At 40.3% G+C, this 22,553-nt stretch overlaps 15 protein-coding genes across 15 annotated transcripts; 8 read left to right on the plus strand and 7 right to left on the minus strand.

Annotated features, from left to right (window-relative positions):
* Positions 1–744: 744 nt before the first annotated feature.
* PAA1 (polyamine acetyltransferase) lies at positions 745–1,323 on the minus strand (the record flags this gene model as incomplete). The annotated part of the gene is made up of 1 exon (XM_018133628.1): positions 745–1,323. The coding sequence occupies one exon, from the start codon at positions 1,321–1,323 to the stop codon at positions 745–747; it is 579 nt and encodes a 192-aa protein (XP_017989209.1).
* A 244-nt stretch (positions 1,324–1,567) lies between these two features.
* FTR1 (high-affinity iron permease FTR1) lies at positions 1,568–2,683 on the minus strand (the record flags this gene model as incomplete). Its single annotated transcript, XM_018133627.1, has 1 exon — positions 1,568–2,683. The coding sequence occupies one exon, from the start codon at positions 2,681–2,683 to the stop codon at positions 1,568–1,570; it is 1,116 nt and encodes a 371-aa protein (XP_017989210.1).
* A 207-nt stretch (positions 2,684–2,890) lies between these two features.
* LSM5 (RNA-binding protein LSM5) lies at positions 2,891–3,190 on the plus strand (the record flags this gene model as incomplete). Its single annotated transcript, XM_018133626.1, has 1 exon — positions 2,891–3,190. One exon carries the CDS (start codon positions 2,891–2,893, stop codon positions 3,188–3,190), a length of 300 nt encoding a protein of 99 aa, XP_017989211.1.
* A 155-nt stretch (positions 3,191–3,345) lies between these two features.
* On the plus strand, positions 3,346–3,672 carry SNF11 (Snf11p; the record flags this gene model as incomplete). Its single annotated transcript, XM_018133625.1, has 1 exon — positions 3,346–3,672. One exon carries the CDS (start codon positions 3,346–3,348, stop codon positions 3,670–3,672), a length of 327 nt encoding a protein of 108 aa, XP_017989212.1.
* Positions 3,673–4,307: 635 nt separating this feature from the next.
* Positions 4,308–6,956, plus strand: TPS2 (trehalose-phosphatase TPS2; the record flags this gene model as incomplete). The annotated part of the gene is made up of 1 exon (XM_018133624.1): positions 4,308–6,956. One exon carries the CDS (start codon positions 4,308–4,310, stop codon positions 6,954–6,956), a length of 2,649 nt encoding a protein of 882 aa, XP_017989213.1.
* A 360-nt stretch (positions 6,957–7,316) lies between these two features.
* SCC4 (cohesin-loading factor complex subunit SCC4) lies at positions 7,317–9,191 on the minus strand (the record flags this gene model as incomplete). Its single annotated transcript, XM_018133623.1, has 1 exon — positions 7,317–9,191. One exon carries the CDS (start codon positions 9,189–9,191, stop codon positions 7,317–7,319), a length of 1,875 nt encoding a protein of 624 aa, XP_017989214.1.
* A 391-nt stretch (positions 9,192–9,582) lies between these two features.
* SPT15 (TATA-binding protein) lies at positions 9,583–10,302 on the plus strand (the record flags this gene model as incomplete). Its single annotated transcript, XM_018133622.1, has 1 exon — positions 9,583–10,302. The coding sequence occupies one exon, from the start codon at positions 9,583–9,585 to the stop codon at positions 10,300–10,302; it is 720 nt and encodes a 239-aa protein (XP_017989215.1).
* A 350-nt stretch (positions 10,303–10,652) lies between these two features.
* PEA2 (Pea2p) lies at positions 10,653–11,720 on the minus strand (the record flags this gene model as incomplete). Its single annotated transcript, XM_018133621.1, has 1 exon — positions 10,653–11,720. The coding sequence occupies one exon, from the start codon at positions 11,718–11,720 to the stop codon at positions 10,653–10,655; it is 1,068 nt and encodes a 355-aa protein (XP_017989216.1).
* A 322-nt stretch (positions 11,721–12,042) lies between these two features.
* PPH3 (phosphoprotein phosphatase PP4 catalytic subunit PPH3) lies at positions 12,043–12,966 on the plus strand (the record flags this gene model as incomplete). The annotated part of the gene is made up of 1 exon (XM_018133620.1): positions 12,043–12,966. The coding sequence occupies one exon, from the start codon at positions 12,043–12,045 to the stop codon at positions 12,964–12,966; it is 924 nt and encodes a 307-aa protein (XP_017989217.1).
* Positions 12,967–13,185: 219 nt separating this feature from the next.
* Positions 13,186–14,277, plus strand: RAD55 (putative DNA-dependent ATPase RAD55; the record flags this gene model as incomplete). The annotated part of the gene is made up of 1 exon (XM_018133619.1): positions 13,186–14,277. One exon carries the CDS (start codon positions 13,186–13,188, stop codon positions 14,275–14,277), a length of 1,092 nt encoding a protein of 363 aa, XP_017989218.1.
* A 559-nt stretch (positions 14,278–14,836) lies between these two features.
* AW171_hschr74247 (HGL117Wp) lies at positions 14,837–15,907 on the plus strand (the record flags this gene model as incomplete). The annotated part of the gene is made up of 1 exon (XM_018133618.1): positions 14,837–15,907. One exon carries the CDS (start codon positions 14,837–14,839, stop codon positions 15,905–15,907), a length of 1,071 nt encoding a protein of 356 aa, XP_017989219.1.
* Positions 15,908–16,326: 419 nt separating this feature from the next.
* Positions 16,327–18,771, minus strand: UBP3 (mRNA-binding ubiquitin-specific protease UBP3; the record flags this gene model as incomplete). Its single annotated transcript, XM_018133617.1, has 1 exon — positions 16,327–18,771. One exon carries the CDS (start codon positions 18,769–18,771, stop codon positions 16,327–16,329), a length of 2,445 nt encoding a protein of 814 aa, XP_017989220.1.
* Positions 18,772–19,155: 384 nt separating this feature from the next.
* Positions 19,156–19,893, minus strand: SHU2 (Shu2p; the record flags this gene model as incomplete). Its single annotated transcript, XM_018133616.1, has 1 exon — positions 19,156–19,893. One exon carries the CDS (start codon positions 19,891–19,893, stop codon positions 19,156–19,158), a length of 738 nt encoding a protein of 245 aa, XP_017989221.1.
* Positions 19,894–20,108: 215 nt separating this feature from the next.
* On the minus strand, positions 20,109–20,951 carry PET122 (Pet122p; the record flags this gene model as incomplete). The annotated part of the gene is made up of 1 exon (XM_018133615.1): positions 20,109–20,951. One exon carries the CDS (start codon positions 20,949–20,951, stop codon positions 20,109–20,111), a length of 843 nt encoding a protein of 280 aa, XP_017989222.1.
* Positions 20,952–21,230: 279 nt separating this feature from the next.
* OXA1 (membrane insertase OXA1) lies at positions 21,231–22,358 on the plus strand (the record flags this gene model as incomplete). The annotated part of the gene is made up of 1 exon (XM_018133614.1): positions 21,231–22,358. The coding sequence occupies one exon, from the start codon at positions 21,231–21,233 to the stop codon at positions 22,356–22,358; it is 1,128 nt and encodes a 375-aa protein (XP_017989223.1).
* Positions 22,359–22,553: the final 195 nt, after the last annotated feature.

Here is a 22,553-nt window from a genome sequence, read left to right on the forward strand (position 1 = left end):
TGAAAAAAGATATAGGACAACGAAAGCGAACGCGTAGTCCAAAATTTTCGTATGTGGTGATGCATTTGCGTGAAAAGTACAATAAAATTACTATTAAACAAGAGGCTATGCAGCACTACGTTCCCAGCCCTTCACAGGTTTTCTTTCTTTGGGATCTTGTTTGACCTCTTAATATATGGGATTGTAGATTTCTAGTGTGTGGTAGCAATTGTTTTACTTCTATGTACTGTAATAGTAGCGGCCCGGATGCCCTGCGGCCCGGATGCTATAAGTAGTTACTATTTATTTAAAGATTAAAGAACCATCGCGCTAATATAGAGGATATTGTTTAAGTGCTATTTTGGTTTGTGCAAGTTTTTCAATAACAATTGTGCTTTGAAGATTAATCTATTAGATGCGAAAAAGGGCTTTTAAGGACTAAAATAACACCATCACAGAAGTGTTAAAAAATAACTAACTAAGCTACGAGATCTAGAGAATTTAAATGTTGCTTAAAAATAATGGTTATCGGTGTGAAAAGGCATCCTCATTAATGGGCCAGCGGCAAAATGAAATTAATTAGTTTACAGATGAAATAAGTTGAACTGTATCAGCGGAATTTCTTAAAGGCCCCAAAATAGAAAATGACATGATAATGAAGATGGCAAAAACACCAAATATCTAGAGAATGAGAGCAGCTTATCCCTGCACGGGAGCTGCTCTTTTCTTCCGAACGTTCATCTCCTTCTCACCTCGCGTAGTCTTTTAACAATCATATTCTTCGTTAACCAATTCCCTGACCATATTACACCACTTGCTCTTGGCAAATTTCTCGTTTTTCTTGACGTCTTCGTTCTCGCCCACATGGTGGAACCCAATTCTTTCATAAAAGGGTATTAACGGTTCATGCGCGATGATAATGATCTTGTCCGCAACCTTTTGATTCGACATTTTTTGTATATAATCCGTAAGCATCAGAGTAGCCAAGTTCTTCTTCTGGTGCTCAGGTGCAATGACCACAGAGTGAACAGCAATAGTATTCGAAGCTTCATCATGCACCTTTCCCATAGTTTCTAACGTTATAGTGACATCCTTACCACCAGCAGGAGCCTTAGTGCCTAGTATATGACCAATTAACTTCTCCCCAGTTGTCTCCAATCTTGTGACCTCACGAATAAACAAGCCTGAGCATAGTTCTGGACAAGCTGTCAAACGAAATGTAATTACGTCCTTGGAGGCTCTCTCTTCTGGCGGAAAACACTGCGATTCCAGCTCCACGATCTGGTCAAGATCTTCCAAAATCAATGGCCGGATGTACATATGTAACGGCAATGTCGAGTTCATGTTTCCTTAGAGAGAGCTTAATTCGATTATTCAGTTTAAAACTATACCTGTGTTCGAAGTAAAGGTAAGCAATCTTTTGCCACCCACTATCAAGTAGCGTGTCAAAAATAGGCTCAACACTTTTTGCTCTAAAAAAATCACCCGGTGTTAGGCCACCGACAAATGACAAGAGTAGACAATATAAATAGCTATATACAAGCGGTAACAGTAATAGTACCTAATGCATTTTTTAGCAAGGGTTTCTCTAAACGTTAGTTGCCCTCGTCTCGACAATTCCTTCATCTGTAATTGCGAGGTGGTCGATTCTGTTAAATAACTGTTCTTTTTCGGCATTGTCAAGTTGCTTCTTGCGGAAGAAGCGAGGCTTTAAGTCTGTGAACTTCTTTTTAATTAGGGGTAAATGGCCATAGCGTTCTTGATGGATCAGGAGTAGCACTAATATGGTGAAGAACACCCAGTAGAAGATGTATGCTAGAACACTAGAGTAGTAGCCAGTATTTTGCCATCCTAGTAGAGAGTTGAAGATGTCCCAGCCATTGTCGAGCTCCGGGTTACAGCAATTCACGTGGTATAGGGCTCTATTGATATTATAAGAACCATTGCCGCTTCCAGACTCAGAGGCATCACCACCAGTGGCTTTATTGTAGGTATATGTGTCAAAGAACCAAACACTCCGGGAGAATAAGCCGGCAGCTATGAGGTACAAGAAACACGTGGATACAATTAGGAAGACTTGCAACGAGGAGCGCGAGGAACCATAATACATGAGGAAGCCAACCAAGCCGCCTGCTAAAAGACCTACAACGGCTGGAAGAGGATACGACGATGCCTTGGCATTTTTGGTCGACATACCGGCGCCCGCAACGAACACCACACCCTCTAGACCTTCACGCAGAACGGTAATGAAAGGCAGCAAAAATAGTGCATATTTCTTACCCCAATACCCAAGTTTCAACCGATCCCGTTTACGCGACGGAACATCCACCAGAGCCTTTGCAATTTTCACTCGCCATTTCTCTTGCATTTTTTGGACGCGCAGCATACCAAGACCCATCATGCTAATCATAATTGATGCGATGAGACAGAAACAACCCTCCCATAGCTCTTCTGCACTTCCAAATAGATCTTTTTTAAGCGAATAGTAGGCTCCAATAAAAGCACCTCCAATTATCAGACAGATTAGGAAACCTAACCCGACACCAACCCAAATGTGAGTCTTTAGACGTTTTCCCAAGGATGCATCACTGGACTTAATGGCCCGGTCGACGAATGACAGTAGGATTGCAATAACCAAGACTGCTTCGAGACACTCTCTGAACACAACGAAGAATACGGCAACATTAAAAACCGCGTTAGCCATCACTACCAGATACACAGGTATAGATTACTTAAGTGTGGACTGGTGTATCCTCGAGAGCTTCGATGAAGATCCTGGAAATTTCTATTGCATTTAATACTGTTCCAGAAGAAGTGCTTTGCTAATCTGGGTGCAAATTGGTTCAGATCTACGTCCAGAGTTATACCCAAAGCAGGGGTTACCCGGAGCACAAATAGCCGGTTTTCAGCGATGACCAGAGCGCAGCAGTGCTTCTACCTGGGACCTCTCACCACGAACATGAGCTTGCTAGAAATACTACCCCTGGAGATCATTGACAAGACCATCAACCAGCCAATCTGGATCATGCTGACGTCGAACCGTGAGTTCACAGGCACGCTTGTGGGCTTTGACGACTTCGTCAACGTGGTTCTGGAGGACGTCGTCGAGTACGAGGGCGTCGACAAGCCTATCAAAACCCATTCCGGCCGAATGCTATTGAGCGGCAACAACATCACCATGCTCGTCCCCGGCGGAAAGCCCTCCAACTAGTGTTAGCCTTAGTACTCTATAGCAAATACCATATTCTACCAAACATCACCATGTACGGCAACATGCCTCCTTAAACACCCACCTTCTTCTGCTGCTTCCTACTACACGCAGTCTAAACAAGACACCAACCCCCCACTGCTACCCACACACGCCCGATGGACCAGCGCGCCCAGACCACGCTCCAGTACAAGCTCCAGCTGCTCTTTCACATCAACACCCTGCTGATACTGAGAAGCACCCTCCTCAAGCAGGGTAATCCGCAGCTCGAAGGCCTGCCGGCAGAACAAATAGATGCCCTACTACGACACTATGTAAAACGAATTCACTGCAATCTACAATGTATATCAAATATCAATCAAGGCAACTATAAAGCACGTCCTGCAATACTCGAGCCACCCCCCCTGCCACCTGGAATCCCCCAGCAGCAAGATATTCTTCCAAAACTCTACATTCTGCTTACCAAAATGCTCGAGGTTTGGTAGGTAACGGGCCACACCACTCGGCTTATTACATAACTGGGTTACCTCACATCGAACTGCTTCGAACGCTACTAGTTTTTCCACGTAAAAATACTGTAGCCCCCGCCCCCGCAGATTCCAACCGGCCCTCTCAAACATGATGGGATCGTCTTAGACGCGCTCGCGGGCACAAACTACAGAAACACAACTGAAGCACTCACTTTGTCACCCCTGAGACAACTAAATCTATTATATACGGAGAGAGAACAAGATTACTTCAATAGGCTACAAACGTTTTAAGTACGGCAGGAATTCAACTTTAATAGAACAACAAGTGCACGCACAACTACAAAGAAGCTAGAAAAGTTTTGTGGTTAAAAGCAACAACGGAATAAATTATAGAAGAGCAAGAGCGCGAGAGTTTTCAGTGCAATTGCGTAGAAATATATATTTAAAAAAGGGGTTGTTTGTTTTATTATATAGGGTAAAAATATACCACCTCAGTAACAATTTTGCATTTGAACAAAGCAATAACAACGAAAAAGAACAAAAAAGGGAAGCCTTTGGAAGTGAGCTGCGGTGAGAATATCAGGAAGACTTCAAGGTGGTTTTTACAACTAGATAATAGAGTGCTAAAGTAATAGGTTTAACTGTGTGAAATGACAGCTGATAATGATAGTGGAAGTGTTGGTGGCGGTGAGCCTCTGCCACCTAAGAGAAGCCGGAGAATTATCAATTGTGTTGCACAGTTGCCGTTCATGATCCAAACACATCAGACTGAGAACAAGGAATCGGATTGGACTATAGAGGCTCTTACGGGTAATTCTGCGCTCTATTCGTCTGTGGAATACCTAAGCAATTCGAGTGACTGGGAACAGCATGTTGTTGGGTGGACCGGTGAGATCACTATGGAAGGAGACGCTGATGACCCGATGTATTTGACGCAGGAAGATAAGAAGTATGTAGCAGAGCAGCTACAGCAGAGAGAGGATTCGACGCACGACTTGACTGTGCATCCGGTGTGGTTATTGCGGAAGGACCAGAACCGGTGGCGAGGGTATGCGGAGAAGGTGTTGTGGCCAGCTTTTCATTATATTTTGAATCCTCCATCAGACTGCCAACAGGAGAGCACATGGTGGTACGACTATGTGAAGTTCAACGAAGCGTATGCAATGAAGGTTGCCCAAATCTACCAGCCAGGAGATATTATTTGGGTTCATGACTATTATTTGATGTTGTTGCCTCAGTTGTTGAGGATGAGGTTTAACGATGCAGTGATTGGATATTTCCATCATGCGCCCTGGCCCAGTAACGAGTACTTCCGTTGCCTGTCTAAGCGTAAAGAGTTGTTGGACGGTTTGCTAGGTGCTGATCGTGTATGTTTTCAGAATGAAGGATTCTGTCGCCACTTCGTCTCCGGCTGCAAGAGACTACTAGATGCGGTATCGAAAAAGTTGGATATAAAGACTGCTGGCGGCGGCGATGTGTACGAAGTTTGCGCCTATGGTGGTGATGTCATTGTTGATTCGCTACCAATCGGTGTTGACACCCATAAGATTTTAAAGGATGCCTTCACTGAAGATGTCGACGAAAAAGTGAAGCAGATTCGCAGTGCATACCAGGGAAAAAAGATTATTATCGGAAGGGATCGTTTGGACGGTAACCGCGGTGTGGTTCAGAAATTGCAGGCATTTGCCGCATTTTTATCCATGTTCCCAGAATGGAGGGGGAAAGTTGTATTGATCCAAGTTAGTGGCCCAACTTCAGCCGAAAAAGATCATCGTTTAGAGCTCCAGGTAAACGAACTTGTACATTCCATTAACTCAGAATATGGTGATTTGAACTACAGTCCTGTCCAACATTACCATATGAGAATTCCTAAAGATGTCTACTTTTCCTTGCTACGTGCAGCTGATTTATGTTTAATCACTTCTGTTAGGGATGGTATGAATACGACTGCATTGGAATTTGTAACTGTCAAATCCGAGAAATCCCGCGGCGCTGAAGCCAGTCCGCTCGTCTTGAGTGAATTTTCGGGCAGTAGTCACATTTTAAGTGAAGCTATTATGGTTAACCCATGGGATTCCGTTGCCGTAGCCAAGGCAATAAACAACGCCCTAAATTTAGATGCTGATGAAAATCGTAAGTTAGAAGATCTACTTTGGAAGAATATCCCCACTATACAACACTGGACAGATCTATTTTTGGATGATATGCTAAATCTCCAAAATAAAAAGGCTAACAGTGACACATCAAAGAAAGTCACCCCAGCCTTGAACAGACCCCTGCTATTGCAGAATTATCAAAACTCTAAACGCAGGCTATTTTTATTTGATTACGATGGCACCTTAACACCAATTGTCCAAGATCCAAATGCTGCTATACCCAGTGGCCGTTTACTAAATATTTTAAACAAATTGTCATCTGACCCTAAGAACCAGATTTGGATTATATCTGGTCGTGATCAGAAGTTTTTGTCAAGATGGTTGGGTGATCAGATGCCGCAATTGGGTCTAAGTGCAGAGCATGGTTGTTTTATGAAAGACGTTAATTCTCAGGAATGGACGAACTTGGCATCGAAGTTCGACATGTCCTGGCAAATTAGAGCTGCTGAGATAATGGAGGAGTTTACAAATAAAACTCCAGGTTCATTTATTGAGCGGAAAAAAGTAGCATTGACATGGCATTACAGACGTGCTGTTCCTGAGCTCGGTGAATTTAATGCTTCTGAACTAAAAAAGATGTTAGATGAATTTGCGGTGGACAATGAGTTAGAGGTGATGGAAGGTAAAGCAAATATTGAAGTCCGTCCAAGGTTCGTGAACAAGGGTGAGATTGTAAAGCGTATTGTTTGGACCCCACATGGCTCCAACCAATGCTTGGAGGATGATTTCAGCATAGATGAAGACATTCCAAAGGATTTATTACCTGATTTTGTGTTATGTTTGGGAGATGATTTTACTGATGAAGATATGTTTAGGCAATTGATTGAAATTGAATCTAAGTGGGCTGAGAAATTCCCTGACGACAGGAATGGATGGGGTCATTACGGTGTACACCCTGTTACCGTTGGTTCAGCATCCAAAAAGACAGTTGCAAAAACCCATTTAACAGACCCTCACCAGGTTTTGGATACCTTGGGATTGTTAGTCGGAGATGTTTCACTATTTCAAAGTGCTGGGACAGTTGATTTGGACGATAGAGGCCATGTAAAGAATAGTGCAAGCAGCATGAAATCTGAAATTGCAGGTGCTGCATATGCTATGAGAAGATCCGGTTCTTTGAAAAGCAATAATGACAAGAAATAGTTTTTTCGATTATCATGTTTTATTATTTCATAAGTCGCATTTTTTTGGTGGTTCCTGACGTGTAATTTTATTCGCTAAAGATGATACCAATTAAAATGAATAACCTCCAAAAATAACGATGACAATGCTCAGATTAAAGTGTAATATTTCGCCCCTGACTGTATTGCGTTTCTATAATAAAAAAATCTTTTTATTTGATCTTGTAGTTATTCTCAAGATGATTAGTTAAGTAGTTGTGTTAAAAATATTATTATAATATACTCAATGATTACCTTTACATCATGGTCGTGTTAAATGTCCTATCCGCCTGAAGTAATAATTCATACGTGGAATAATTCTGGTATTTAAGCGCAGTTTTATTCAGCTCTTCCCTAATTCCTTCACCAGATTCTCTAATTTTGCCCTAGTAATAGCCAGTTCCTTGCCATTCATAGTAACGGCACAGTTCATTAGATGCCAAATACCACCTAAATATCTAATGAAAGGCATATGTTGGTTCTTCGATATTTGGAAACAAGACGCAGATAAATTACAGCGGTCATTGATGTCGGATACTAATATGGACCCTCCTAAATAGTTCAGTATGAAATGAAGCAGTAAACTTTTCTTTAATGTATATTGTCCAATTTCGCTTTCATTCAAAGAGTGACACTGAATTTCCGGAAGTAATGCATTTTGGCTGAAGAATCCATTTAGTTGGTCCATATAGAATTGAACTTCTTTTTCGTCATCCTTAGGTAGTGGACGTCCGGTGAATGGTTCAAATCTTGAGATAATCCATAGACAAGCGATGGTGCATTGCCAGGTACGGTTATGGCACAAAATAGAATTCTGAAAGCTACTCACCAATTGCTTCCAAGAGTCATTCACTTTGTGGGTTAGGTCAGATATAACTTCAGGTTGATGCTGACACTTGCTCAATTGGGAGACACAAAATACATGATTGTGAATCATAGCTATTAGTCTTACCTCTAAATTTTTTGACCTGATAATTGACTTGTACAGACTGGTAACATGCTCCGACTCATTCTCAATTGCCATGTGCGAATTCATAGCTTCTAATAATGTGTAGTAATCTGGATCGCTGAATTGGGGGAACTCTCCTTTAACAGGGCCAGATAGTATCATAAACTCCCACATCTGGTAAAAGTGGCAAAGTTCAATCATACTATCATAAATTGACCTTAAATAAGAGAGCCTACTCACAGAAGTTTTTCTCTGGAAGCTTGATTTCAGTTCAGCAGTTGATTTCAGCACCTTGGGTAAGAATTTCGTCGAGAAGTTAGATTTCTTGCTATAACAGTTAGTTAAATAGCTAACACTTTGGAATAACAGCAGTATATTCTTGCAGTCCGTATAATTAAAAAAAGGAAGGTCCAATGCCAATTCTAGGCCGTGTTTCACCTGCAAAGACAGCTTTTCTGAGCTGTTATCCAACTCAGACTTATAATGTGAGAAAAACTCTTTGAAATCAGTCAAAAGGACTGTAATGTTCTCATCCAATTTAATTGCAACCAGTAAATCAAGAAGAAGGCCCCAGAGCCTTAGCTTCGGGGTTGTGCTATCGTTTTGGCGCAGATTTTTTAGCTTATCCAAAACCCCACCATCGATGGGTAAAGACTTGCTCAATAGGAAAGTGACAAAGGAACAGACGGCAAAGCCATAAAGCTCACTCTTGCTAACCGCGCATTGCTCAATTATCGAACAATATTCTTCAGTAATGTGATCTGGATTTTTGGATGAGGTATAGCTTTTTTCCATAAGTGCGACTCGACAGTATTGGAATACTAACCTCCAAGGTTCATTCTCCTCAATAGATGCTATCAGCCTGCCGAGTCCCCGAACAGCATTCTTGATCTCGGGTACACTATTTTTGTGCATTGGGACCTGATACAATAAATAGAATTGAATAACATACTTGTGGTCTGTATATGTCGTTCGCTGAAGCCTTGTATGCAGAGAATTCAGATATTGCTCTGCTAACTCTATCTCATGCGTTTCATCTAGCAGAACAGACACCAACGCCACTGTAACCTGGAAATCTTGCTCTAAAGACAACTGGAAGCCCTCTTTAACATACTGATATCCTCGAATGGCTTGTTGTACCAAAGTATAATATTCCTTCAGAGATTCTTCTGAGTTCACACGACCAGCAACAGCATGTGCTTGAAGAAGATATTCATCAGCCAACTTATACACTAGACTCTTCTGGTATTTCTGGAGATTAAAAGACATCTATCCATCTAATAGTAGTTCCAGGAAGCATTAACTGGCACCTGTCATTGAAAATAACTTTTTACAGCTTGCCCAAGGTCATCTCCACTTACCTAAGCACAAAAAGTGCAAAAATTCAGTAAAAGTTACAACCGGAATTGCAATTCCCTATTACACCTCCAGGCATGAAACTCAGCCTCAAGACGATCTACCTCCCGGGCAATTGCTGTTATTTTATGATTTACGCTAACCTGAGATATATTAAACTCTTTCGTAAATTGTGATATTTTATAAACTTTACAATTCTTGCAAAATAAACTTCACCAATCTTGTAATGACAATAGTTACCATATTATAGAATAGCGGTTTCGTATAAGATTCCGTAGACTACACCGTATTTGTTTTGCTTATAATGTCCGATGACAAGCGATTAAAGGAGTTCCAACAGCAAAATAAGATCGTTTTCGATCCTAGTACTAGGTCAGTATGGGAAACCCAGGATAAAGACTCGAAATTAGACAACGCTTTGGGCAGTTCAAATGAAAATGATGACTCGAAAGCTGTAATTGATAGAGATCAAGGTACAACGTCAGGTATTGTACCAACATTACAAAATATTGTGGCTACAGTCAATTTGGATTGTAGACTTGACCTTAAAACAGTTGCTTTGCATGCTCGTAACGCTGAATATAACCCAAAACGGTTTGCTGCTGTTATTATGCGTATAAGAGAACCTAAAACAACAGCTTTAATTTTTGCATCCGGTAAGATGGTTGTAACGGGTGCTAAAAGTGAGGATGATTCTAAATTGGCGAGTCGGAAATATGCAAGAATCATTCAGAAAATTGGCTTCAGTGCCAAGTTTACCGACTTTAAGATCCAAAATATTGTGGGATCATGTGATGTTAAGTTTCCTATCCGTCTAGAGGGTTTGGCTTTCAGTCACGGCACTTTCTCCTCATATGAGCCGGAGTTATTCCCTGGTTTGATTTATAGAATGGTGAAGCCTAAGATCGTTTTATTGATTTTTGTTTCTGGGAAGATTGTGTTGACTGGTGCAAAACAAAGGGAGGAGATTTACCAAGCCTTTGAAGCTATCTATCCGGTGTTATGTGAATTCCGGAAGCTATAAATTTCAAATTGTCCGATAGAGCTTGTAAAAATATCTCCTTTCAATACTAATACGCGTTTGTCACTTACTTTCATTTCTTTGCACCGTATTCTAGTTATTGTGTGCTTTTCACTTGTAACATATGCTATAACAGCTTCTGCTTATCTAGATCAACGTAGGGATAGCAGCGGATTGACAAACATGGAGGCAAAGGTAACCCTCTTTGAAAACTACATAATGGGACTGAGTCTTACAAGACTGGGGTGAGCATCTGCCCAACCAAAGACTTTTCAGGATACCCAGGATAAAACTAGTAGACTATCGTTTATTTTGGTATTTTCTACATAGATAATATAACAAATGCCATATGTTTACAAACCGCTGGAGATCTGTTCTTCCAACTTCCTGCGCAATTCTCTTTCCTGCTTTAATTCCATTTCGTACCTATACTGGGTTTCATTAAGCATCTTCTTGAACTCCTTTTTCATTACTTGGAAGGATGCCGATGTAGAAGTTTGGACACTCAGATTACTTTGGACTGAGCGAGGCGATTTCTGAAGATCTTCGCTAGGTGGGGTGTTATGTGTGGAAATAGTAGAGGGAGGTGTTACGTCAAAAGCTTGTATCTGGTCGCGTGCTTGGCAAAACCTAGAATGGTAGGACAGCAGCTCTTGTTGAAGGTCCTTGTTGACCTTTGATAGGTACTCTATTTGCTTCATGGATTGTTTCCGGTCTGCTCTGTACCTCTCCGTGAGGAATCTATGCGCCAGCTGCAAGTCTTCTAAAGCGGTTTTCAGCTCCGCTTCTGGGGCTCCATTAATATCAGTCCAGCTACTATTGCGTAACTGAGCATTTGATTTTCTCTTTTCGGCAAGACACCGTTCCAATAAGATGTCAATCCCCTTTCTACACAGTTCTAGTGTATCCCGGGTTTCCACTTGAGAGTGAAAGTCAACCCCTCCTTTTATCATTGCAGAAAGCATATAAGATAACAACTCGTCAAGGCGATGGTCATGTTCTGCTGGGTTTTCATGCTTCTGGTGCGCAATAGTGTCCTTAAGCTCCTGTATGTGGCGGGAGTATATGTTTACCTTTTCTTTCAATACGTCCACCATCCCTACTAGTAGCTCCTGCTCCTGCCTTTCCGTTATTACGTCCAAAAACTGTCTTTGAACAGCTGGACCTGATCTATAGTTTGCGTACTCCAAGTATAACTTATTTTGGATATCAAACTCCTCGCCATCTCCAGCACCCTCTCCTGACAAGTACGAGTCATCAACGTCAACTATAAGCCTCATATTCTCATCTTCAATCGCATTTTCCGTTAAATACTTTTTTAAATCTTCGTATTCCAGCGGATAGTGGTCTATTCTCTCACTAGAGAATATTGAACCATACTCATTTATCAGGGTACTCATTATAATTGTGTCGTGTGTCATTTTCTTAAGTATGAAATCATAAAATGTTACAAAGTCCGAGTTTTAGCCTTATATAGAAAATACCGATCATAAACATCCAAAACTAGCGACAGAGGATGGAAACTTTATACAATATTGTCTTTAATCATGAATAGTTTCAGTCTTTCGAAATCTCAATTCTGTGCGTCAAAAGGAATAAAGGAAAAATTGGAAAAAAGAAACGTCACATGATTTGAAAATTAACATACGATGTTTCTAATAGATGATCACGGTCGTTAATATAGCTTACGAAGGCTTTATATAGCGCTAGTTTATTATCTCGGTGCTCTATAATTCCCGAAATATGCAATTAGACCATATAATTGAACTTTTAACCCAGAGTAAGTATATACCGGAGGAAACAATCTATGAATTGTGTCTTAGATGTCAAGAACTTTTAATAAATGAAGCTAATGTGGCATCGGTGGATACTCCAGTGACGATATGTGGAGATATTCATGGTCAGTTGCATGATTTGCTTACGCTATTTAAGAAAGCTGATGGGATTGAAAATAACAGGTTTATATTTTTGGGTGACTTTGTGGATAGAGGATTTTATTCGCTGGAGAGCTTTCTTTTGTTGTTATGTTATAAGCTGCGGTACCCAGACCGTATTACATTGATCAGAGGTAACCATGAGACGCGACAGATCACTAAGGTATATGGTTTCTACGACGAGGTGATACGTAAATACGGGAATTCGAATGTATGGCGTTACTGCTGCGAAGTTTTTGACTACCTCTCTCTGGGAGCAATTATAAACAATGCAATTTTCTGTGTACATGGAGGTCTATCTCCTGATATTACTACTGTGGACGAAATAAGGTCTATCGATAGGAAGCAAGAGGTCCCGCATGAGGGCGCGATGTGCGACCTTCTTTGGAGCGATCCCGATGAGGTCGATACCTGGTCATTGTCGCCACGTGGGGCAGGGTTTCTATTTGGTAAGAATGAAGTTGATCAGTTTTTGCATATGAATGGTATAGGTCTTATTGCGCGAGCGCATCAATTGGTGATGGAGGGGTACAAAGAGATGTTTGATGGAGGGTTGGTCACAGTGTGGTCTGCCCCCAACTACTGCTATAGATGTGGTAACGTAGCTGCTGTTCTGCGAATTGAGGACAATTTCGAACGCAAGTATACTATTTTCGAGGCCGTCCCTGCAGAAGACAACCGCGGAAACGCTATTATTCCAACGAAAAAGTCCCAGATGGACTACTTCTTGTGAATAAGTTGGATAGATTATATCATGTTAATTAGTTAGCTACATACAGTAATATTTACGAACTCAATAACTGCTTTGTATTTGTATGACTGGTGCCAACGTTTGCTTATGCGATCTTTCTAACTGTACTTCAAAACGATCACTATGAAATAAACTTACACATTGTCTAAAATCAGCAACAATACACGACCTCGAAATTGTCGAGCCTGAGAGACCTGGGACATGTCTCTTGGAATAACCCTATCTCAGCTAGTCCAAGAGAGCTCTGAGCCCTTGGCCACGGGTATTCCTATGTTAGATGAGGCGATATGTGGTGGACTACAGCCCAGGTCAATTTATGAGATATTTGGTCCTCCTGGAGTAGGTAAAACACATTTAGGACTTCAGATAATAAGAAATAATAGCGACAAGCGAACTTTACTTATAGATACCCATAAGCTCACCCCACTATATCTATTAGATTCTTTGTCGACTTTGCATACAGTGCGAATTAGAAAGTTTACTCAACTTGTATACTTCTTCCAAGTACTGTCCCAACCGTATGACCTGATTATTATCGAGGGGCTGTCTCAACTACTTATTGACTATCTTCATGCAAGTATGAAGTATAAATCTCGCAATGTTGATGCGTCGTTACATGCATTCAAAAATCGGAGTCTCATTTTACTTATGTCGCAGCTAACCAAGTATGCAAACCAGCATAATTCTTGCATAGTAATGCTGAATGATTCTATGAACACAGCATACCAAGACTATTCAGATGTTCCACTAATATCCTTTGATGGCAGTGAAAACTCATCATTTCTTCTGAAATCGGAACCTAAACAGAATGTTCAGAAATTGAAAAGCGCATTGGTAGCAAATGCTAGCGTCGGTGGGAAAGATTCAAGATGGGAGGTGTTTATTCGTTTACGAATAGGGCTGTTCTGGGATTGGGAGCGCGATCTTAGTACAAAGGGTTCTTCGCTTAAGGTTCCGCGTAAAACTCGTATTGCAATATTTATTCCCCTTTCTACGAACTCAAGTAGCAGTGGATCAGTGCAGGTACCTGAAGTTGTAAGACTACCTAATGAGCCCAATGAATGGGTGAACACGGCAATTAATAATATGAGAAGGAAGAGCGCAACAGAAGAAGAATCCTATATTCGGGATGGAATAAAAGATCTTGAGGAGAGACAATCTGAGCATGTTAAGAAATTTCCTCTTAGTGACTACGATATTGACCAGCAACAAACTAAGAGGCCAAGGCTATCAGCATACAGTGAAACTAACCTTGATGGAGAAGTTCTAGTTGTTTACGACAGCGAAGGATAGTTAGAACAATCGTTTTTGTGATAATGTTTTTGCCTTAGTTAATTTTTTTTGCCAACGTCTTTTTGTTCGCACAATGAAATTTTATTTTGGGCACGATTTTGCGCACGGAGAAGTAAGCGCAATCTTTGATGCCCATAATAATCTGGGGAACCGTTTCTCGAGACATGCATAGAAAAATATATGCAGGAACAAAGCATAGAACAATTTAGTCCCTTTAAGTCCGGAGGTCGCAAATAAAATTTAAGTTTTACAATTTACAATTTAACCAAAGGAAGCAAAAATTGGGATTGAGCAACGAGTTTTTCGCAACGTTCAGCCAGATAGCAACATGTCTGATCTTATTGTGCAAGAACGGCCATGTTCGAAGTACAATATACCTCTCGAAGCTTTCGATTCTTCAACATTTCGAAAACATATTTAAATGCTGCAATATTCTGATAATGACAGTCTTATCAAATTATTAATTTTTTATTTATATCAGTAATCAACTGCCCGAATTTTATTGACAATAAACTGACATTGAGATCCACTTTTAACCAGCGTATTAAACTGTATAACTATGAAAACTTCAACAATTAGTTTGTTAATGGCCTTGGCCATGGCCGCCAACGGTGCAGTTGTTGCCGAAAAAGCTAACTACGGTAACAACGTAGATCATGCTAAAGGTAATGTCGCAGCTCGTGAGCACGCTAACGTTCAGAAGAGAAATGCTGCAATTTTCCCAAAAAAATTCAAAAAAGGTAAGGGAAAGCAAAAACCATCAACGACTGAGGAAACTTACCCAGAAACTACTGAAGCTCCAGCTCCTCCACCTGAAGCCACTGAAGAAGTCACAACTAGTTTGATTACTTTTTGGAGTACTGTCACCCACCCTACCCCAGAAGAGACTACTGTTGAGGTACCAGCTACCTCTATAGCAGCTCCTCCAACTCCAGAAGTACCAGAAGTTCCTCAAGTACCTGAGGTACCAGAAGTGCCTCCAACCCCAGAAGTACCAGAAGTACCAGTGCCAGAAGTACCAGTGCCAGAAGTGCCAGAAGTGCCAGAAGTGCCAGAAGTACCAGTACCAGAAGTGCCAGAAGTACCAGAGGTTCCAGATGTTCCTGAAGTTCCTGAAATTGTACCAGCTACTTCAATTTCTCCAGAGTTCAGTACTGAAGAGGCCCCAGCTCCTCCTGCAGAGACAGTTGTTCAGTCCTTCACCACATACTGCCCTGAGCCAACCACTTTGGTAACTAACGGCCAAACCTACACTGCTACTGAACCAGGTGTTATAACTATCACTGACTGTCCATGTACTATTCCAGCTCCACCAGCTCCAGAGGTTCCAGCTCCAGCTCCAGAGGTTCCAGCTCCACCAGCCCCAGTCAATGAAACTATACCAGCTCCAGCTCCAGCTCCACCAGCTCCTAAACCACCAGCTCCTAAACCACCAGCTCCTAAACCACCAGCTCCAGCTCCACCAGCTCCAGTGAATGAAACTATCCCAGCTCCTCCAGTTCCTCCAGCTCCAGCTCCTCCAGCTCCTCCAGCTCCTCCAATTATCCCTCAAATTGAAAACGGTGCATCCAAATTGTCTGCTTTAAGTTTGATTGGTGTTACTTGGTTAGTCGCCTCATCTCTCTTGTAAGTTGTTGTCTTAAGCAGAGATTTTATATGATGTTTTGAGAACGTTGAGCTTTTATTCGCCATTGCTGTTCTTTTGGTTATAACACTGAAGTTCAGAAGTCACCGCATTTTATTAATATAGGGAAGTGATTTCTAACTTTTCAGTTGTTGGTTCGTGTTGGAATGCTATAGATGTACATTGCTGGATTGAGTTTACCTAAAGGCAATCACATGTTCGATGGACTTGCGCTCTTTTTATATATATGTATAGGGATGAGCCATTACTCTTTTATAGTGAATGAACCCATAATATATATATATATATATATATATATATTTAATATAAAAATATTCGTTTTAATTTAATAAGTCTTACAGTGTGCATGTATAGGATTTGGTACATTTATTTATACGGAGATTACATTTAAATTGATTAAGCCATTACTCCTTTTGGTACAACAAAATGTAAGCTGTTTTCGAATCAGAATCAGCATCTCCACCCTTTACCACATCCTCCTTCTTAATCTCAGTGACATTAACATCATCAATTCTATACCATTTATCTTGATCCTGGTGTAGAACATCCGCAGTATAGTGTCCACCACTGGATGACAAGCCGTGATGATATACAACACCAGTTAATTTATACTTTGTATCTTTATCAGATGAGTAGAATTTAGCACTGACTGATGAAATAGCTTCACGTGGGATTGTCAACTCATGACCGTACTTAATCCACTTCCGTATTTTCTCAATACGTCCATTGTAAGCATTGTAATTCGCGAGTTCTCGGCTTTCAGAATCGTGGTTAACAAACTCAAACCTCTTCAGTTGTATTAGTAATACACTTGGTAGTCTGTCAATGAAAGCTTGCTTTTTGGCCTGCACATCGTTGCCCGAGTCTGCTTTATAGGGTAAGTATTCGAAATCACTAAACTTTCTGTAAGCTGACACTAAATCGTTAACTTCAGGGTCAGAAATGTGTAGATGCAATGTATAAAATGGATCCAATGTTATTGACTGTGATTCCTTGTTTTGAGGTATATCAAGGACTGATCTATATTCTCCACCAAATATGGACATAATTGGAGATGGCTCAACTTCCATAGTTCTCTTCACGGCGTTCTTAGTCTTTTTACCCTTCTTACTAACTTCATGCCATTCAGCGTTTGAGTCTGAATTGTCAAGGTCATCGTCTAAACCGTTGCCTTGCTTCTCAATTAAAGATTTCAATTCTGGAGAAATATTTTTCATAAATTCTGACCTCTTGTACTTTGTTAAAGATTTTATGAACTCAACCCTTAAGTCCTCATCTGGGATACTTTGAAGCAAGGAAAGCACCTCACTCGAAGATAAGCTGTTAATGGTAGAAACAAATTCTTCATGTAGTTGATCCAAGAAATGCGTTAAAAACTCTTCTGCATCTTCCTGGTGTCCCCATTGAAGATCCCTAAACAGAGCTAGTTTTGAAATGCTTTTATAAAATGGTTCAGGGTCAACAGACTCAGAAAGGGATACTTGAGCTGCGTTTTTCAAGGATTTGTTCCCATTGCCAAGCGAAGCTTGTTTCTCACTCTTTTCTTTCTCAAATGCGTTCTTATCGAAGCCTTTGAAAAATTCAATACATGCTTCTAACAAAGGTGGTAAGTTCTCGCCAGCCTTATGACTTGTTCTCATATGTACTACATTTAGCATCTTGATAAAAGGCTTACAAAATAGTAACACTTGCAAGACTGAAGACATGAAACATATATTTCCTTTGTTTAAAATACCCCTTGGTACAATACTGTTAATGGCCCTAGAAGATTCATTTGCATTCTCGTTAATAAAATTAGTGTAATCTTTATCAAGGGAAATCCGTAAAGACACTGCACCAACTGATTCGCTGCTCTTAGTAGAGGAAGGAATATATTTCCGATCCTTCCTAGATTGAGTTGCTGGTAATGCCGCTGGAGACTTGCTCTTGTTCATAGCACTAGAAGCTATCTGTGACCATGACTTAATTGGTTTAACTGGTACTTCGGGCTTTTTTTCACTAACCTTCGCACTGCTATCGTCCTTTCTTTTAACCATAGTTTGCTGTTCGTCTTTACTTTGAGATGCTTTCGTTGCAACTGGAGAACCCTCAGTATCCTTATTGAAATTTGGAGATTTATGCTCCTTGGTGCTTGGTTTATTGTCAGATGAATCTTTGCCTACAATTGGTGTAATGTCCTCTTCTTCGGTAGGCCTTTGTGAAGTATTTTCAAGAGTACTTGGTTCAAGAGAAGCAGTTGCTGTATTACTTTCACTAGTTTTTTTATTCTCGCTAGTATGCATGTCTCTTAAAGCTTCCATTCTCATCGCATTCCTCTTACTCTTTGCCATGGCATATTCTTCAGCGTTAGTATTCACAAACATAGGGTACTCAACCTTTAACCCATCAACATGAACGCAGTTGCTGTTACCTAGCTCAAACTTGAATAAATTCTTAATAGTAACTTGCACTGGTTTACTGTTGTCAGGAGAAGTAGTAGTTCCGTTATGCGCACCAGTCCCGCCTACAGAGTTACTTCCGCCAATATTATTTGACTGATTATCCTTCTTATAGTTATTACCTCCATTATAAAATTTCTTCTTCATGGGTACAGCACCTTGAGCTGGCCCTCCGTAGCCTCCATATGCCATTGCAGGTTGATGATATCCCACATATTGTAGGGTTTGAGAAGGATATAATTCTATACCCATAGGATAAGCATAGTTATATTGAGAATGATAAGGATTTGAATATAAGTATGAGTTCGCAGCTGCTGCGGCTGCAGCTCCTGGTGGAATTTGGTTTCCGGGGGGCACCGGTGAGGCAGGATACAGCGAGTAATTTCCTTGAGTTTCCTTAGAATCTGGCATTTTTGATAACAAACAATCGATAGCAGCAAAATGCAAGGAACCCAACCAATATATGCTTCAATTCAGATCACTGATCAACTACTTTCTGTATAAAACGACTGGCTCAAGTTTTATGGAGTTGAAGTTTGTTCAATGCAAGAAGCCATCTGAAAACATGAAAAAGTTCGTACATGGTGATTTCAATGCTGTCTTGCTAAATGTAATAGAGTAAGCTTCTATGAGGTTATATGACTGTTATGGCTTGACTATGCTAGGTTATTCTACTTTGCTTTTACTTTACTTATATTTTAACGTAGTTTTACTTTCTATTAGATTTCCTGTGTATTGTGTATTGTGTTTCGATATTTATGTGGTAATAGGTGTCAGTGCTGTCCCGCCTGACTACTATACGACATTGAGATGGAGTTTAAGCCAATCATCGATTTCAGCAACTGTAAATATAAATACACCTGGGGTGGGTCCTTTCGTGAAATATCTAAGGACGCTTTGGCTTGTTTGCAATAGAATTGCAAACGCTAGCAGGTGAGGGCACATGATCTTGTCATGTCTAGCGATAACGGAGTCCGACTGCAGGCGTATTTTTGCGAAATCATCTTGATTTTCGCTTGGTATGCTACCCTTGTGATTTATTAGTTGCTCAGCTAGGCTCTTCTCAGATCGAAGTTTCTCACAAAGCAATCCAGCATACTCGTCACAGGAACAAAACCACTTTTCTAGATCAACGTAGAAAGGAGCAATGTCCTGGTTTGCTTGCTGTACTATTAGCCGGAATATTTTGGTACTATCTTTTTCGTAACATGCATTAATAAGACTGTCTAAGTTGTTTGCTTCCGGGATATGATGGGGGGAATTGCTGGCAGACGATGCTTTCTGGTCGTTCTCAACGTTCTTATGGTCTTTAGTATCTTGCGTTTCGCCACCAGGAGGCTTTTCAGAGAGTTTTTTCTCTGTGTCTAAAATGTATATCAATAAATCTGTTGATTCAAGTAAAGAGAAGGCCCTGACAAATAAGTCTCTAGGGAAAAGCTGATATAAAAAGGATGTAACGACCTCATTAAGTGTTCCATCTTCATTTATTAGGCTGCTCAGTAACTTGGAATAGTTTAAGCTTTCCTCAATCATGATCACTCTCTAAGTGTGATGAGGAAATTATGAAGAAGGCTTAGCTCTACTTCAAAAGCGATAGCAAAGTGGACCGTTCGCAACTCCAAACTATAAGGATCAAAATCTGTAATGTGAGAATTTTTTTGGTGATATGCTAGATACCCATTTTACCTTTAGAATATCGCATTAGTTTATGTAAACGATATATATGCAGAGAAATTAAATTAATGTGACTAATTTGCCAATGCTACATCCTGAAACTTGGATTGATAAAGTCTGCCATTCTTCGGCGAAATTGCAATCTGTTTCGAAACCAGGTATTCGATAAGCCTCTTGCACTTCTCAGGGCTCAGCTGGTACAGCAAAATCGTAATAGAGTTGTTCAGAGATTTCTCCTTGTCATATTGGGCTTCTTGCACAAATCTTTGGAATAACTGGAGTTTAAACTGCTCATCCACATGCGTTTGCAGCAGTATCATATCAAGAAGAAGCACAATTGCTTGATCATTTGTAGCTATATTTGCGAACTTGTCGAAAAGCATGTTATGAAGTGCACCTGCATGATAAGTTTTTAATGAGCTCGTCATGTTTGGAAAATCCCACACACTCAATGGTTGATTGGGTATTACTTCGTCCATAGTTTCAAGCAACTTTATCCATTTCTTCTGAAAACTTACGTCACATCTAGCAAAGCTTTCAATACGCAGCTTTAACAAGTGATACTTAGTTCGATCCCAATCTGGGCCGCTAAGATTCCTGAAATACATGAGATAGCTTCGCCATAGACTGTCCAAAAAGGATGTTTTACCATCGTAGTAAACCAAATTCGCTAATTGGCACAGAACATTAGGCCTTACAATCATAAATTTATGCCGTAGCACAAATTTGTTAAAAATATACTTAGCACTTTCAGTATGGCCTTCCTGGACTGCACGAGATAAATAAATCTGCAGGAAATGCGTATTAAAGTGCCTCACATCCGTATCTTTCACTAGTTTTAGAAGTTCATCAAATTCTCTGTTAAGACATTTCGTTAGCATCAATTTTCGAACCGAGTTATAGTACTTCGCAGACATATCATAATAGGGATATGTGCAATATATACCAGTCTGGATCAATCACAGAAGCTCTATGAAACTTTTTTAATCTGTTGCCATTAAACTTCTTAGTATGCTAACGGTCCGTTATTACTTGCCATTCTGAAAAATTTTCGAATGTTCTCAACGCGATGCCATGCAAAAAACCAATAAATGATACTTTAAGACAACTTATATGGTGATTTGTATCTAGGTTAGTGTACTGGAAGGCTTTTTTGTTAACTTGATTCTATTCTAAACCTAAAGTTGCCTAAAAATATGTTTAAAACTGCAACTTTACGTGCGTCACAGCTTGTACGTCCTCGCTATGTGCTTTCGAAGCCTATAGGACTAGGTTGGACTTCTATCCGTTATAGTTCGAATAACTCTGTCACTCCTAATGTTTCCTCTGAAATTCAGTCTACATTGCCTTCTTTTGATACCTCAACTGTGGACCAGTTGACTCAGGTAGCAGGTAACACTTCGGATCAGATAGGTTACCTTTCATCTATCGGAATGGCCAACTCTTGGGTTTGGCCTACTGGTCTTCTTCAAAATGTTTTAGAGCATGTTCACGTATATGCTGGTTTACCTTGGTGGGGAACGATCTGTACTGTGACTATTCTCGTAAGATTACTTTTGTTTCCATTATATGTTAAGTACTCTGACAACATTGGAAAAACTACTAAGATCAAGCCAGAATTGGATGCTATTAATGCCAAGCTTTTGTCGTCTTCTGATACTGTAAATACTCAAATGTTAGCTGTCGAAAGGAAACGACTATTGCTAGAGAATGGTATCAAAAACCGTTATTTGATTGTTCCCGTATTACAACTACCACTTGCAATCTCTTTCTTTAGTGGGCTAAGGCAAATGGCCAACTATCCAGTTGAAGGGTTTTCCACACAGGGTATTTTATGGTTTACAGACTTATCACAAGCAGATCCGTACTTGGGCTTGCAATGTTTGGCAGCAGCAATGTTTGTCTCGTTATCTAGGCTTGGGGGTGAATCTGGCGCTCAACAATTCTCTCCACTAATGAAGAAAGTTTTTACCTTTTTACCTCTACTTTCTATACCAGCCACTATGAGTCTTTCAAGTGGTGTTGTGTTATATTTGGCAGTTAATGCTTTCTGTTCATTTATACAGACAACTCTTCTAAGAAATGCTTGGGTTAGAAGAAAGCTCAATATCACCGAATCTGTGAAGCATGCTGCAGTAGACCCTAATGCTCCTCAGAAAGGTATTATACAATTACTTAAGGACAATATTCGTAGCGCTAAAGAGCAGGCAGAAAAAAGGGCAGAAATGAAAGTAAAGGCTATGGACATGGAAAAAGCTATCAAGCAACAAAAGCTAGACTCGCGTATCAAGATTGTTCAAAGATCTCAATTGAAGAAGAAATAAATAACTGACAAAAGCACAGTAAATTAAAACAAGCTTTAATAAATCCTTAAACCGTTAGATGGCGGTGATACATATTAGCCATATGTTGTTTGTAAATAGTTCTATGTAACCGTACTGCTTTGTAAATATGCGATCATTGGAGTATTAAAAGAAACATAGAAAATATACGGAGTTTATTAAACATATAAATAGTCC

The sequence above is a fragment of the Eremothecium sinecaudum genome, chromosome VII (genome assembly GCF_001548555.1).
Source record: "Eremothecium sinecaudum strain ATCC 58844 chromosome VII, complete sequence".
Lineage (NCBI taxonomy): Eukaryota > Fungi > Ascomycota > Saccharomycetes > Saccharomycetales > Saccharomycetaceae > Eremothecium > Eremothecium sinecaudum.